The sequence below is a fragment of the Hoplias malabaricus genome, chromosome 12 (genome assembly GCF_029633855.1).
Source record: "Hoplias malabaricus isolate fHopMal1 chromosome 12, fHopMal1.hap1, whole genome shotgun sequence".
Classification (NCBI taxonomy): domain Eukaryota; kingdom Metazoa; phylum Chordata; class Actinopteri; order Characiformes; family Erythrinidae; genus Hoplias; species Hoplias malabaricus.
In genome coordinates this window covers 8,105,839-8,120,985 of record NC_089811.1, presented here as the reverse complement: position 1 = coordinate 8,120,985, position 15,147 = coordinate 8,105,839, and the positions used below count along the sequence as shown (strand labels likewise).

The 15,147-nt window shown below is 49.5% G+C and overlaps 1 protein-coding gene across 1 annotated transcript in view; it reads left to right on the top strand.

Annotated features, from left to right (window-relative positions):
• Positions 1 to 12,901, top strand: part of asmt (acetylserotonin O-methyltransferase) — a 33,460-nt gene extending 20,559 nt beyond the window's left edge. Inside the window, exons 4-9 of the mRNA XM_066686710.1 lie at positions 124 to 253; positions 6,108 to 6,176; positions 9,360 to 9,478; positions 12,170 to 12,310; positions 12,461 to 12,583; positions 12,690 to 12,901. Coding sequence (XP_066542807.1) covers positions 124 to 253; positions 6,108 to 6,176; positions 9,360 to 9,478; positions 12,170 to 12,310; positions 12,461 to 12,583; positions 12,690 to 12,901 — 794 coding nt within the window. The remainder of the gene's footprint in view (positions 1 to 123; positions 254 to 6,107; positions 6,177 to 9,359; positions 9,479 to 12,169; positions 12,311 to 12,460; positions 12,584 to 12,689) is intronic.
• The last annotated feature ends 2,246 nt before the right edge of the window (positions 12,902 to 15,147 follow it).

Sequence of the window (15,147 nt, the reverse complement as noted above, 5' to 3'; positions counted from 1 at the left end):
GGTTTTTTTTTTGTGATCAAAATTTTGCATTTAAAACACATGGACCATAAAAGCTATGTTACTGCTACCATAGATGTCCAATATGTGTGTGTGTGTGTGTGTGTGTGTATGTGTTTAATACAGTGGTGTACAGTAACACACAGATGTCCAGTGTGTTTCTGACCAAGTCCAGCCCTCGCTCTCTCTTCCACTCCATCGACTACAACTCCAACACCATGTACCTGTGCTGGCACTACCTCACTCACGCCGTCAGGTGAGAGCCGACAACACTCTCGCTCTCCGAAACGCAACACCATGAAAACCAGTACGTACAGATCACACACACACATCCTGCCAACCCCTCCCCAGGCCCAGCGAACAAGGCCAAAGTTACGGAAACAAGTTCTTTATCCTTCACAGTTTATTAAACTGGCCAGTGCTGACCCTACACTTCAGTTTATTAGGATCCCTTCTATAGAACATTCCTCTGGTTTTACAGGGCTCTTACTGAGCTGGGAACAGTGCACTCATGGTCCAACAGCACACAGCTGCATGATCATGCAAAGCTCTAGGGCAGAAGTATTCAAGCGTTTTCTTCCAGAGACCCCCTTTTTTGAGAACTTGGGCCCCCCTCAGCTAAAATGTGTATCAATATGGAGACTACTGCAATGTATAAGAAATCACAATAAAAATCATGTATATAGATACAGACCAAGCTTCCAGCAGCGAAAACATTTTTAGGCGGATATGCAACACTGTCTGTCTCTCTCTTACAATCACTCTGACACTGACACACACACACACACACACACACACACACACACTCATGGAATTGTGGAAAAATATTCATTCATTCATTCATTCATTATCTGTAACCCTTATCCAGTTCAGGGTCGCAGTGGGTCCAGAGCCTACCTGGAATCATTGGGTGCAAGGCAGGAATACACCCTGGAGGGGGCACCAATCCTTCACAGGGCAACACACACTCACACATTCACTCACACACTCACACCTACGGACACTATTGAGTTGTCAATCCACCTACCAACGTGTGTTTTTGGACAGTGGGAGGAAACCGGAGCACCCGGTGGAAACCCACGCAGACACAGGGAGAACACACTACACTCCTCACAGACAGTCACCCGGAGGAAACCCATGCAGACACAGTGAGAACACACCACACTCCTCACAGACAGTCACCCGGAGGAAACCCACACAGACACAGGGAGAACATACCACACTCCTCACAGAGAGTCACCCGGAGGAAACCCACGCAGATACAGGGAGAACACACCACACTCCTCACAGACAGTCACCTGGAGGAAACCCACGCAGACACAGGGAGAACACACCACACTCCTCACAGACAGTCACCCGGAGGAATACCACGCAGACACAGGGAGAACACACCACACTCCTCACAGACAGTCACCCGGAGGAAACCCATGCAGACACAGTGAGAACACACCACACTCCTCACAGACAGTCACCTGGAGGAAACCCACGCAGACACAGGGAGAACACACCACACTCCTCACAGACAGTCACCCGGAGGAAACCCACGCAGACACAGTGAGAACACACCACACTCCTCACAGACAGTCACCCGGAGGAAACCCACACAGACACAGGGAGAACACACCACACTCCTCACAGACAGTCACCCGGAGGAAACCCACGCAGACACAGGGAGAACACACCACACTCCTCACAGACAGTCACCCGGTGGAAACCCACGCAGACACAGGGAGAAAACACCACACTCCTCACAGACAGTCACCCGGAGGAAACCCACGCAGACACAGTGAGAACACACCACACTCCTCACAGACAGTCACCCGGAGGAAACCCACGCACACACAGTGAGAACACACCACACTCCTCACAGACAGTCACCTGGAGGAAACCCACGCAGACACAGAGAGAACACACCACACTCCTCACAGACAGTCACCCAGAGGAAACCCACGCAGACACAGGGAGAAACACACCAAACTCCTCACAGACAGTCACCCGGAGGAAACCCACGCAGACACAGGGAGAACATACCACACTCCTCACAGAGAGTCACCCGGAGGAAACCCACGCAGATACAGGGAGAACACACCACACTCCTCACAGACAGTCACCTGGAGGAAACCCACGCAGACACAGGGAGAACACACCACACTCCTCACAGACAGTCACCCGGAGGAATACCACACAGACACAGGGAGAACACACCACACTCCTCACAGACAGTCACCCGGAGGAAACCCACGCAGGCACAGGGAGAACACACCATACTCCTCACAGACAGTCACCTGGAGGAAACCCACACAGACACAGGGAGAACACACCATACTCCTCACAGACAGTCACCTGGAGGAAACCCACACAGACACAGGGAGAACACACCATACTCCTCACAGACAGTCACCTGGAGGAAACCCACGCAGACACAGGGAGAACACACCATACTCCTCACAGACAGTCACCTGGAGGAAACCCACACAGACACAGGGAGAACACACCATACTCCTCACAGACAGTCACCCGGAGGAAACCCACGCAGACACAGGGAGAACACACCACACTCCTCACAGACAGTCACCCGGAGGAAACCCACGCAGATACAGGGAGAACACACCACACTCCTCACAGACAGTCACCCGGAGGAAACCCACACAGACACAGGGAGAACACACCACACTCCTCACAGACAGTCACCCGGAGGAAACCCACGCAGACACAGTGAGAACACACCACACTCCTCACAGACAGTCACCCGGAGGAAACCCACACAGACACAGGGAGAACACACCACACTCCTCACAGACAGTCACCCGGAGGAAACCCACGCAGACACAGGGAGAACATACCACACTCCTCACAGACAGTCACCCGGTGGAAACCCACGCAGACACAGGGAGAACACACCACACTCCTCACAGACAGTCACCCGGAGGAAACCCACGCAGACACAGTGAGAACACACCACACTCCTCACAGACAGTCACCCGGAGGAAACCCACGCACACACAGTGAGAACACACCACACTCCTCACAGACAGTCACCTGGAGGAAACCCACGCAGACACAGAGAGAACACACCACACTCCTCACAGACAGTCACCCGGAGGAAACCCACGCAGACACAGGGAGAACATACCACACTCCTCACAGAGAGTCACCCGGAGGAAACCCACGCAGATTCAGGGAGAACACACCACACTCCTCACAGACAGTCACCTGGAGGAAACCCACGCAGACACAGGGAGAACACACCACACTCCTCACAGACAGTCACCCGGAGGAATACCACACAGACACAGGGAGAACACACCACACTCCTCACAGACAGTCACCCGGAGGAAACCCACGCAGACACAGGGAGAACACACCATACTCCTCACAGAAAGTCACCTGGAGGAAACCCACGCAGACACAGGGAGAACACACCATACTCCTCACAGACAGTCACCTGGAGGAAACCCACGCAGACACAGGGAGAACACACTACACTCCTCACAGACAGTCACCCGGAGGAAACCCACGCAGACACAGGGAGAACACACCAAACTCCTCACAGACAGTCACCCGGAGGAAACCCACGCAGACACAGGGAGAACATACCACACTCCTCACAGAGAGTCACCCGGAGGAAACCCACGCAGACACAGGGAGAACATACCACACTCCTCACAGAGAGTCACCCGGAGGAAACCCACGCAGATACAGGGAGAACACACCACACTCCTCACAGACAGTCACCTGGAGGAAACCCACGCAGACACAGGGAGAACACACCACACTCCTCACAGACAGTCACCTGGAGGAAACCCACGCAGACACAGGGAGAACACACCACACTCCTCACAGACAGTCACCTGGAGGAAACCCACGCAGACACAGGGAGAACACACCATACTCCTCACAGACAGTCACCCGGAGGAAACCCACGCAGACACAGGGAGAACACACCATACTCCTCACAGACAGTCACTTGGAGGAAACCCACACAGACACAGGGAGAACACACCATACTCCTCACAGACAGTCACCTGGAGGAAACCCACGCAGACACAGGGAGAACACACCACACTCCTCACAGACAGTCACCCAGAGGAAACCCACACAGACACAGGGAGAACACACCACACTCCTCACAGACAGTCACCCGGAGGAAACCCACACAGACACAGGGAGAACACACCACACTCCTCACAGACAGTCACCCGGAGGAAACCCACGCAGACACAGTGAGAACACACCAAACTCCTCACAGACAGTCACCCGGAGGAAACCCACGCAGACACAGGGAGAACACACCACACTCCTCACAGACAGTCACCCGGAGGAAACCCACGCAGACACAGTGAGAACACACCAAATTCCTCACAGACAGTCACCCGGAGGAAACCCACGCAGACACAGGGAGAACATACCACACTCCTCACAGAGAGTCACCCGGAGGAAACCCACGCAGATACAGGGAGAACACACCACACTCCTCACAGACAGTCACCCGGAGGAAACCCACGCAGACACAGGGAGAACACACCACACTCCTCACAGACAGTCACCCGGAGGAAACCCACGCAGACACAGTGAGAACACACCACACTCCTCACAGACAGTCACCCGGAGGAAACCCACACAGACACAGGGAGAACACACCACACTCCTCACAGACAGTCACCCGGAGGAAACCCACGCAGACACAGGGAGAACATACCACACTCCTCACAGACAGTCACCCGGAGGAAACCCACGCAGACACAGTGAGAACACACCACACTCCTCACAGACAGTCACCCGGAGGAAACCCACGCACACACAGTGAGAACACACCACACTCCTCACAGACAGTCACCTGGAGGAAACCCACGCAGACACAGAGAGAACACACCACACTCCTCACAGACAGTCACCCGGAGGAAACCCACGCAGACACAGGGAGAACATACCACACTCCTCACAGACAGTCACCCGGAGGAAACCCACGCAGACACAGGGAGAACATACCACACTCCTCACAGAGAGTCACCCGGAGGAAACCCACGCAGATACAGGGAGAACACACCACACTCCTCACAGACAGTCACCTGGAGGAAACCCACGCAGACACAGGGAGAACACACCACACTCCTCACAGACAGTCACCCGGAGGAATACCACACAGACACAGGGAGAACACACCACACTCCTCACAGACAGTCACCTGGAGGAAACCCACGCAGACACAGGGAGAACACACCATACTCCTCACAGACAGTCACCCGGAGGAAACCCACGCAGACACAGGGAGAACACACCATACTCCTCACAGACAGTCACCTGGAGGAAACCCACGCAGACACAGGGAGAACACACCATACTCCTCACAGACAGTCACCTGGAGGAAACCCACGCAGACACAGGGAGAACACACCACACTCCTCACAGACAGTCACCCAGAGGAAACCCACACAGACACAGGGAGAACACACCACACTCCTCACAGACAGTCACCCGGAGGAAACCCACGCAGACACAGGGAGAACACACCATACTCCTCACAGACAGTCACCCGGAGGAAACCCACGCAGACACAGGGAGAACACACCATACTCCTCACAGACAGTCACCTGGAGGAAACCTGAGCTGTGTGACAGAGACACTACCTGCTGCACCACCGTGCCGTAACTCAAACAGAAACGTAAACAGACAAATGTAAACAATGTGACAATGTTTGTACACTCTTAAATAAGAGGGTTCTTTAGTAAAGGCAGTGGTTCTATTTAGACACACGAGTTCTCTATAGAACCATCTGAATTGTGAAATGGTTCTTCAGACTGATGGAGAACCTGTATATGGTTCTGTACTATAACAAGTGTTCTGTTATTACTCTGATGTCCAGCTTGTTTCAGCAGACAAACGCCATTCAGGTTCTGAGGAGAACCGGATAACACACATTCTCAAGAACCATTTCACCAGGCAGATGGTTCTATAGTCATCACCTTCACCGAAGAACCCTTAAAGAACTCTTTTTTTCTTTTTAAAGTGTGCAGTGAGATCTCATTGTGACAGACACTGGACGTCTCACTCAGACGTATTCAGAGCCCAGAACCTAGAACTCAGTTAGTGTCTGTGTCTTTCACTTTCAGAGAAGGAAGGAACCAGTACGAGAAGGCATTCGGCGTGAGCTCCAAGGACCTGTTTGAAGCCATGTACAGGTGGGTTTTGACAGTCCACAGGTGTGTGTGCGCATGTGTCTGTGCGCGCGTCTGTGCGCGTGTCTGTGCGCGTGTCTGTGCGCGTGTGTGTGCGCGTGTGTGTGTGTGTGTGTGAGTGAATGGGTGAGTTGTGACATTGTCCAGATGTGTGAGTCTGGGAGTGAGACACAGTCCAAAAGTGTATGGGTGAGAGGGTGTGTGTGTGAGATACTGTCCACAGGTGTGAGTGAGAGGCTGGATGTGTGTGGCTATCCATAGGTGTGAGTGTGTTAGATCAAGGATCGTTTTAGTTTCATCCCCGGATCTTGATCTACTTGTGCTTTGGTGGAACACAGAGAGAAAAAACCCAGTGAGTTTCTCGTGAGCGTGAGACGTCAGAACAGTTGTGTGTCTCTTGCGAGGAGACAAGGAGAATCTGGCTGCAGAAAAGAAAACAGAAAGAAAGAAAGAAAGAAAGAAAGAAAGAAACGCTGAAAAGGTCCTGAGGCCTGGAGCTGTCTGCTGCCGTATCCGTTAAGGAACGCCGTTCTCCAAGGTCACAGCCGAGGAGCTGCTGACTGAGGACTGGCTGTCGTTTCCCAGAGTTCCCTGAGGCCGCTGTCTGTTCTGAAAGGCCTGATGTTGGGCTCCCGGAGCCGCGACGCAGCTCCGTATGGCTCCTGGAGCAAAAGGGAGAAGACGTAGACGAGGTGGAGATGACAGAACACTGCTGCTGGCTCAGAGAAACATAGAGCTCTCCACCAAGCTCAGCCCTAAGAAACAGCCTGTCTGTCTGAGTTAGGATTAAACTCTGCTCCTCACGTCCTCGTCCAAACCAGCATCCGTCCTTCTCCACTGTCCGAGTCCGAATCAGAGTCAGTGAGTCAGAATCAGAGTCCGTTCTTCCTTAAGATCAGAATCAGTTTGTTTTTATCAGAACAGTTTGTCCTTCTTTAGAGTTAATATCACAAAAAGAATCAAAGTAAGAGTCAAAGTCAGTCAGAATCAGAATCAAAATTAGAATCAGTGTCAGTCAGTTCCTTCTTTAGAATCAGGATGAGCTTGTCTTTCATTAGAATCAAAATCAGAATCAGTTCCTACTTCTAAAGAATCAGAATTAGAGTCAAAATCAGTTTGTTCTTCTTTTCTGTTAAACTCAGACTCAGTTCACTCTTATTTAGAATCGGGATCAGAGACAGTTCTTTCATGAGAATTAGTTTGTCCTTCTTTAAAATCAGAATCAGATCCTTGTACTTTAGAGTCAGAATCAAAAGCAGAATCAGTTCACTCTTCTGTAGAATCAGAATCACGACTATAATGTGGGTTCTATACCCGCTCTGGGTGACTGTCTGTGAGGAGTGTGGTGTTCTCCCTGTGTCTGCGTGGGTTTCCTCCGGGTGACTGTCTGTGAGGAGTTTGGTGTGTTCTCCCTGTGTCTGCGTGGGTTTCCTCCGGGTGACTGTCTGTGAGGAGTTTGGTGTGTTCTCCCTGTGTCTGCGTGGGTTTTCTCCGGGTGACTGTCTGTGAGGAGTGTGGTGTGTTCTCCCTGTGTCTGCGTGGGTTTCCTCCGGGTGACTGTCTGAGAGGAATGTGGTGTGTTCTCCCTGTGTCTGCGTGGTATTCCTCCGGGTGACTGTCTGTGAGGAGTGTGGTGTGTTCTCCCTGTGTCTGTGTGGTATTCCTCCGGGTGACTGTCTGTGAGGAGTGTGGTGTGTTCTCCCTGTGTCTGCGTGGGTTTCCTCCAGGTGACTGTCTGAGAGGAATGTGGTGTGTTCTCCCTGTGTCTGTGTGGTATTCCTCCGGGTGACTGTCTGTGAGGAGTGTGGTGTGTTCTCCCTGTGTCTGCGTGGGTTTCCTCCGGGTGACCGTCTGTGAGGAGTGTGGTGTGTTCTCCCTATGTCTGCGTGGGTTTCCTCCGGGTGACTGTCTGTGAGGAGTGTGGTGTGACCTCCCTGTGTCTGCGTGGGTTTCCTCCGGGTGACTGTCTGTGAGGAGTGTGGTGTGTTCTCCCTGTGTCTGCGTGGGTTTCCTCCGGGTGACTGTCTGTGAGGAGTGTGGTGTGTTCTCCCTGTGTCTGCGTGGGTTTCCTCCGGGTGACTGTCTGTGAGGAGTGTGGTGTGTTCTCCCTGTGTCTGTGTGGTATTCCTCCGGGTGACTGTCTGTGAGGAGTGTGGTGTGTTCTCCCTGTGTCTGCGTGGGTTTCCTCCAGGTGACTGTCTGTGAGGAGTGTGGTGTGTTCTCCCTGTGTCTGCGTGGGTTTCCTCCAGGTGACTGTCTGTGAGGAGTGTGGTGTGTTCTCCCTGTGTCTGTGTGGTATTCCTCCGGGTGACTGTCTGTGAGGAGTGTGGTGTGTTCTCCCTGTGTCTGCGTGGGTTTCCTCCAGGTGACTGTCTGTGAGGAGTGTGGTGTGTTCTCCCTGTGTCTGCGTGGGTTTCCTCCAGGTGACTGTCTGTGAGGAGTGTGGTGTGTTCTCCCTGTGTCTGCGTGGGTTTCCTCCAGGTGACTGTCTGTGAGGAGTGTGGTGTGTTCTCCCTGTGTCTGCGTGGGTTTCCTCCAGGTGACTGTCTGTGAGGAGTGTGGTGTGTTCTCCCTGTGTCTGTGTGGTATTCCTCCGGGTGACTGTCTGTGAGGAGTGTGGTGTGTTCTCCCTGTGTCTGCGTGGGTTTCCTCCAGGTGACTGTCTGTGAGGAGTGTGGTGTGTTCTCCCTGTGTCTGTGTGGTATTCCTCCGGGTGCTCCAGTTTCCTCCTACAGTCCAAAAACATACGTTGGTAGGTGAATTGGCGACTCAAATCTGTCCGTAGGTGTGTGTTTGTGTGTGAGTGAATGTGTGTGTGTTGCCCTTTGAAGGACTGGCGCCCCCTCCATGGTGTATTCCCGCCTTGCGCCCAATGATTCCGGGTAGGCTCTGGACCCACCGCAACCCTGAACTGGATAAGCGGTTACAGATAATGAATGAATGAATGTTTTTATAATCAGAATATGTTCCTTCTTTACATTCAGAATAATGTCCTCTGTTATAATCAGAATCAGTGTCAGTTTTTAGAATCAGAATCAGTTCCTGCTTTAGCATCACAGTCAGAATCCACTGACTCTTCTATAGAATCAGAATCATTTTGCCCTTCTTTAAAGTCAGAATGCATTTGTGCCTGCTGCTGTTTTTCCTGAGGAGAGCGTTTATGAAGTGCTGTATTCCTCTGTGCAGGTCCGAGGAGGAGATGCTGAAGTTCATGCAGCTGATGAACTCCATCTGGAACATCTGCGGCAAAGACGTGGTCACTACATTCGACCTTTCTTCCTTTAAGAGCGTTTATGATCTCGGAGGTGGGCTTCTGTCTCTGACTCTGGGTTCACTTTATGAGAGGAACATACTCCTGATTTATGCCCTTTTTTTCTGAAGAATGGCTGCAGAAGCAAGTGTCTAAAAACTTTAGGACACAGATTAATTATAAAGGGTCCAAGTGGTTGGAGTAATATTACAGATATTATGGTAAATATTACTGTAAACAGAAAAATGTAATGTTTTTTTTTCTATAATTTAGTTCAGTTTCACACAATTGTTTTACTCGCACAAAGCTGGGTCACCAACTGTCCATCAACCCCACCCCCTAACCAGCACACACCCTGCTGCTTTCCCAGCATGCACTACAGTAGGCAGGAGGCTTTTACACAGAGGGAAACAGAGCAGAACTCTGTAATCAATTCCTTTACCATGAAGATGTGGGTGCAAGTTCAACTCAAGAACAGAAGACCAATAACTAGTTCTTCAGTTACACACTGTAGTCCTTCTATTGCTCTGCATACATTTTTACCCCTCTTCCCCCCTGTTCTTCAGTGCTCAGGACCCCCACAGCACAGGTGTGATGTGGTGGTGGATCATTCTCAGCGCTGCAGTGACACTGACGTGGTGGTGGTGTGTTAGTGTGTGTTGTGCTGTGTGTAGAGCGTGCAACAGATGGATTACAGTCTGTAATTGTAGAGCTACAGAGTTCTTCTGCAGACACAAGGACGTCTATACAGTGAAGCTGAAAGTATTAGACTCCAGAGCGCCACTAGATGGCACTGTGGTGTTGATGCTGTATAGTGTCTTGTAGTTTATTATCGTCTCTCTCACACACACACGTTTGTTTCCGTGACTTGGGGGAACATTGCTTTGATTTACATTCATTTTATGAAGACTTATCCCAACTTTCTACCCTACAATAACCCTAACCCTGACACTAAACCCTAACCCTGACTCTAACTCTAACACACATTTTTACCTTCAAATGTGATGATGTACCTTGTTGGTACACACACACACACACAAACAGGGAGACAAGCCCCTGACCGGCACTGCCAGCTCACATCTCACAAACACAATTACACAGACATTTTAACAGTTCACCAGAGGGGGCGCTGTTGTACTTGTACTGTGTATCAGCACGGTTGTAATTAGTTGATATAAATATAATCCCGGCGCTACAGTGTGATTGTAGGACTATGTTAGTGCAGGCAGCTATTTTGTTTAGCTTTACCATATGGTACTTCCGCAAAAACACCCACCCCTGGGGTCCCTTAGCTGTGCCCCCCCACCCCGGGTTCCCTTTATCAGGACAGTGCTGTAAAAGTGAATGAGTTACACTTTGCCCAGGAAATGTTTATTTTGCTTACATACTGTTCTTTTAAACACAGCTGTAAAGCGGAGGGATATGTGAAGGGTTAAAAGTCCCAGTGCCAGTTAACTCTATCCCTGTGTCGAAATGGCACTGGCTCCCTCTTCATTATTCCCTACATCACTCACTATATAGTGCACTATTACAGGGAACCGAATCCAGGAGGGTAGGGTACGATTTCAGACATGACCTTGTGTGGTTGACTAAAATGCGCAGTGGATTATGGGTAATGGGTTGTACACTACTTTTTGTGGTGCATTGTGGGATTGTTTGAGTGCAATGTAAGTTGTCTGTTATGTTTACGGACACTACCACAAAATGGTGGAACCCCAAAATGGCGCACTATGTAGTGGATAGGGCACAGTTTCAGACATGCTCAAAGAATGTCTCTCGTCCAATCAGATCACTCGGTTGGAGTTAGCTGTTGTGTATTGTAGATCGGAGCTCCTCAGAGGTCTCTTCTGAGACAGTGAAGGCTGGTCTGGTGGTCTGAAGATTTGATGGATGACATGTGGTCTCTAATTTAATGGTGTGGACAGAAATGTGTCTCAGGTCCAGGACAGGACAGGGCAGGACGTTCTGTCCCAGTCAGTAGGAGGCGAATGATAATAGAAGGTCCGCTGTGGCCACGTCCTGCAGAATGTGTGAAGGTATTTGTACAGTAAGTACAGACATGTCTTTAGGGGGGGCCGAGGTGCTGTTCTGTGATTGGTCCGTGGGGGACGGAGGATACAGGGGGAGGTGGAGGACATGTTGGCGGAGATAAGAGGTGACAGCATGGCTGTGTGTTACATTGATGAGAACAGTGGGGGTGATGTTCTTCTCTTTTATTAAAGACAGTATGTCTGTGCTTTCACATCGTCTCTGACAGAGTAAAGGCCCGGCCCTCTCGCTATTCTGTGTGTGGGTTGTGTTTAAAACACATGTTGTGCTTACTCTTATGTCATTAATCTGATTCCATTCTTATTCAAATTATGAGCCTATGGTTACATCAAATTATTGAGCTCCATGTTACAGAAGAGTGAGGAGAGGGGGATAATATTTGATTGTGGAACTCTTCTGAAGGAGAACGAGGCCCTAAATGTAACTAAAGTCCAGAAGCTCCTCTGATATCACTGCAGACTGGTGCAGAGCTGCTACAGAGCAGTGCTAGCCACCTGGGAATGAAACGCTGCTCTGTTTTTATTTGTGTTCTGATGACGTATCAAGATCTTGAAGGGTTTCCCCATTTCGTAGAAGGAGATTTTAACCACTACACCCTGTAACTCAGACCCAAGGGGTGAGAGGACACTTTAAATGAGGTGGAGGGGTTAGAATAGTAACACTAACCCTGACACTTAGCCGAGTTTGTGTTTTGCAGGTTGTAGCGGAGCGTTAGCGCGGCAGTGTGTCCAGCACTACCCCGACTGCACTGTCACCATCTTTGACCTGCCGAGAGTCGTACAGATGTGCCAAGAGCAGTTCATCTCCTCTGGGGACGAACAAATCAGGTTCCATGAAGGTGAGACAGTGCCAACTGGTGGTCAGGAGGAGGAACAGCGGTGTTATTCATGCAAGTGGACTGTTCCAGTCCTTTCTTCTATATCTGCTTCAGACTTCCTGTGCGTGTGTGTGTGTGTGTGTGTGTGTGTGTGTGTGTATAAATCTGCAGGAGATTTCTTTAAGGACACTCTTCCAGAGGCTGACCTCTACATCCTGGCAAGGATTCTTCATGACTGGACAAACGAGAGGAGCCTAGAACTGCTGACCAAAATACACAAGTCCTGTAGAGCAGGTACACACACACACACACACACACACACTCACTTCACTCCACTGGACTCTCTCTTTTTAAGGGGGGTGTCTACAAAGTTTTGGACATTGTGTGTGTGTGTGCGCAGGAGGCGGTGTATTACTGGTGGAAGCCCTTCTCTCAGAGGATAACCGGGGTCCCCTGACCGCTCAGCTCTACTCTCTGAACATGTTGGTGCAGACGGAGGGGCGAGAGAGGAAAGGGTCAGAGTACGCCGCCCTGCTGACCACCGCCGGGTTTACATCTGTCAACATCCACAGAACCGGAAAAATCTACGACTCCATCCTTGCCCTCAAGTAGAGCCGTTTGTCTTCTTCGGTGCCCCCTGTCTCCGGGAGCAAAGTGCAAACTGTAACAAATAATAAACAGACATTACACCTGCTGACACCTGTGTGTGTGTGTGTGTGTGTGTGTGTGTGTGAGAGAGAGAGAGAGAGAGAGAAAGAGAGAGTTTCTTTCCATGTTTTACTCTAAATATTTCATTCATTCACAGAAAAGCAACACGTTGCTATGGATACCTGCTCAGGCAACACAATAAAAACTGTGTGTGTGAATTTAAGTGAACAAGTGGGTGTGTGAGAGTGTCCATGTTTAAGTGTACAAGTCTGTGTTTCTGTGTGTGTATAAGCATATGTGTGTGACTTAGTGTATGAGTTATGTGTCTGTCTCTCTTGTTCTTTGTTTTTTGTGTGTGTGTGTGGGGGGGGGGGGGTGTGAGTTTTAGTGACAAGAGAGAGACTCTTGCTTCAGTCCATCTTCAAAAGGAACTTAAAATAAACAAAAATTTTTTATTAACTATTAAAGGTGTATTGAGTTGTGTACATCAGATGTACCACATCAAGCTTGTGTGAGTGTGTGCGTGCGCGTGTGTGTGTGTGTGTGTGTGTGTTCACATCTGCCTCTTTCACTCAGTGCTTGTTGGCGAGGAGCCACATTAATGGAGGTGGTCCCAGAGCGGGAGAGAGGGAGGGCAGAGGGGACAGGGAGGGCCAAACAAATAACACTGACCATTACTCACCTGTCAGCTCTGATTACACAGATTGTCACCAGCAGTAAGGGGGTGTGTGGGGGTCTTAACTAGGTTTGTTTGTATATTTGTGGGGCTGTGAGGGGTCACGTTATAGAACATGGGAGAGATAACCTTTTTCCAGTCTGCATCTTTGTAAACTGGTAAAGGGTGAGTTATAGGGACCTCAGACCAGTTCTTTAAATCATTTGTTAAAAATAATGTAAATAAATCTCCCTCAACACCCACCCTCCCACACACACACACACACACACACACACACTCCTCCTGGAGTCTATTCAGTTGCAACATCCCTATTAGACACACTATACACGCCCCTCAGCTGCTGCAGAATCAGACGTTCCTTGTAATTTCTTCAGAACGACTCCCAGGGTTTGTACAGTGTGTACTAAATATAGTTATGGAGGTTTGTGTGAATTTCTGGCAGCGCAACTTCCTTTAAAACATCACGTGGGCGATCGCAATTCTCTCAGGAATTTACATGTTTACATGTTTACATTCAGAAGGTAAGTATCTTTTAAGGTGGAACAGTGTGATTGAGGAGAAAAATGATTTGTTTGTACGCAGCTGAAGTGTAACTTCTCTGTAATTTTTTATTCAATGTTTTAATTACCACAGAAACTCATTTGTAACTTGAGCTGTTTAGTTTTGTAGCACTCTCGGTAACGCAGTTAGCTGTCTCCTGAGTTTGGAAATATTTCCACCTTAAATCATCAGAAACAGCAAAAATAAGTCAGTGTTACCAATCTATGAAGCAGAATTAGAGGAACATCCTCATCTCGGTTCGTGCATTTCAGCGTTTTGAGTCTCTCCGTTGTCTAAAAACCTCCAGATGGTGTTTCTCTGCCGTGAGCAGAGAGAGAGAAAGCCTAGCATACCCGACTGAGACGCTTTGTTTTTTTTTACCCATTTAAAGACACTGATTTTATAAAACATGTTTTTACAATCAGAAACATTGCCTTTAACCCTAAACCCAACTCTAGGCTCCAAATGATTTTCTAACAGTTTACAGCACTATTTCTGTGATACTTCACAGCAGAGAGTTGGTGTAGATTGTAGTGCAACCAGTGGATGGAAGCTCGTTAAGAGACCACACATCCTGCTAAATAATACTAACCACACCTTGGAAATGTTAGGAATATCTGGAGTGCTGTTTTTAGTCATACATGCTGAAACTTCTGGACATGTTGTTGTGTACGTCTGTGTTTTCCCAGCGCTTCTGTGCTGGAGGAAATTCTCCTGAGTGTGTGAGATGAGTAGCGGAGTGTAATCTCGGCTGGTTAAAGTGTCCTTGGCTCTGGGCGTGAATTAAGCTGTAAAATAAATTAATATTGATCGCGATTCCCCACGTAGAATGAGCCCACAGCCCTGACACTGAGCAGAGCCGACGTTAGCCGAGTGCTACAGGTGTGTGCTAGATTAGCCGTGAGTGTAGGGATGCTGCCTGTGCACCAGAGCCGTGTCAGTGTTTTTAAAGCACTTTTTCGGGTCCTGAATAAACCTCATCACATTCACAAGC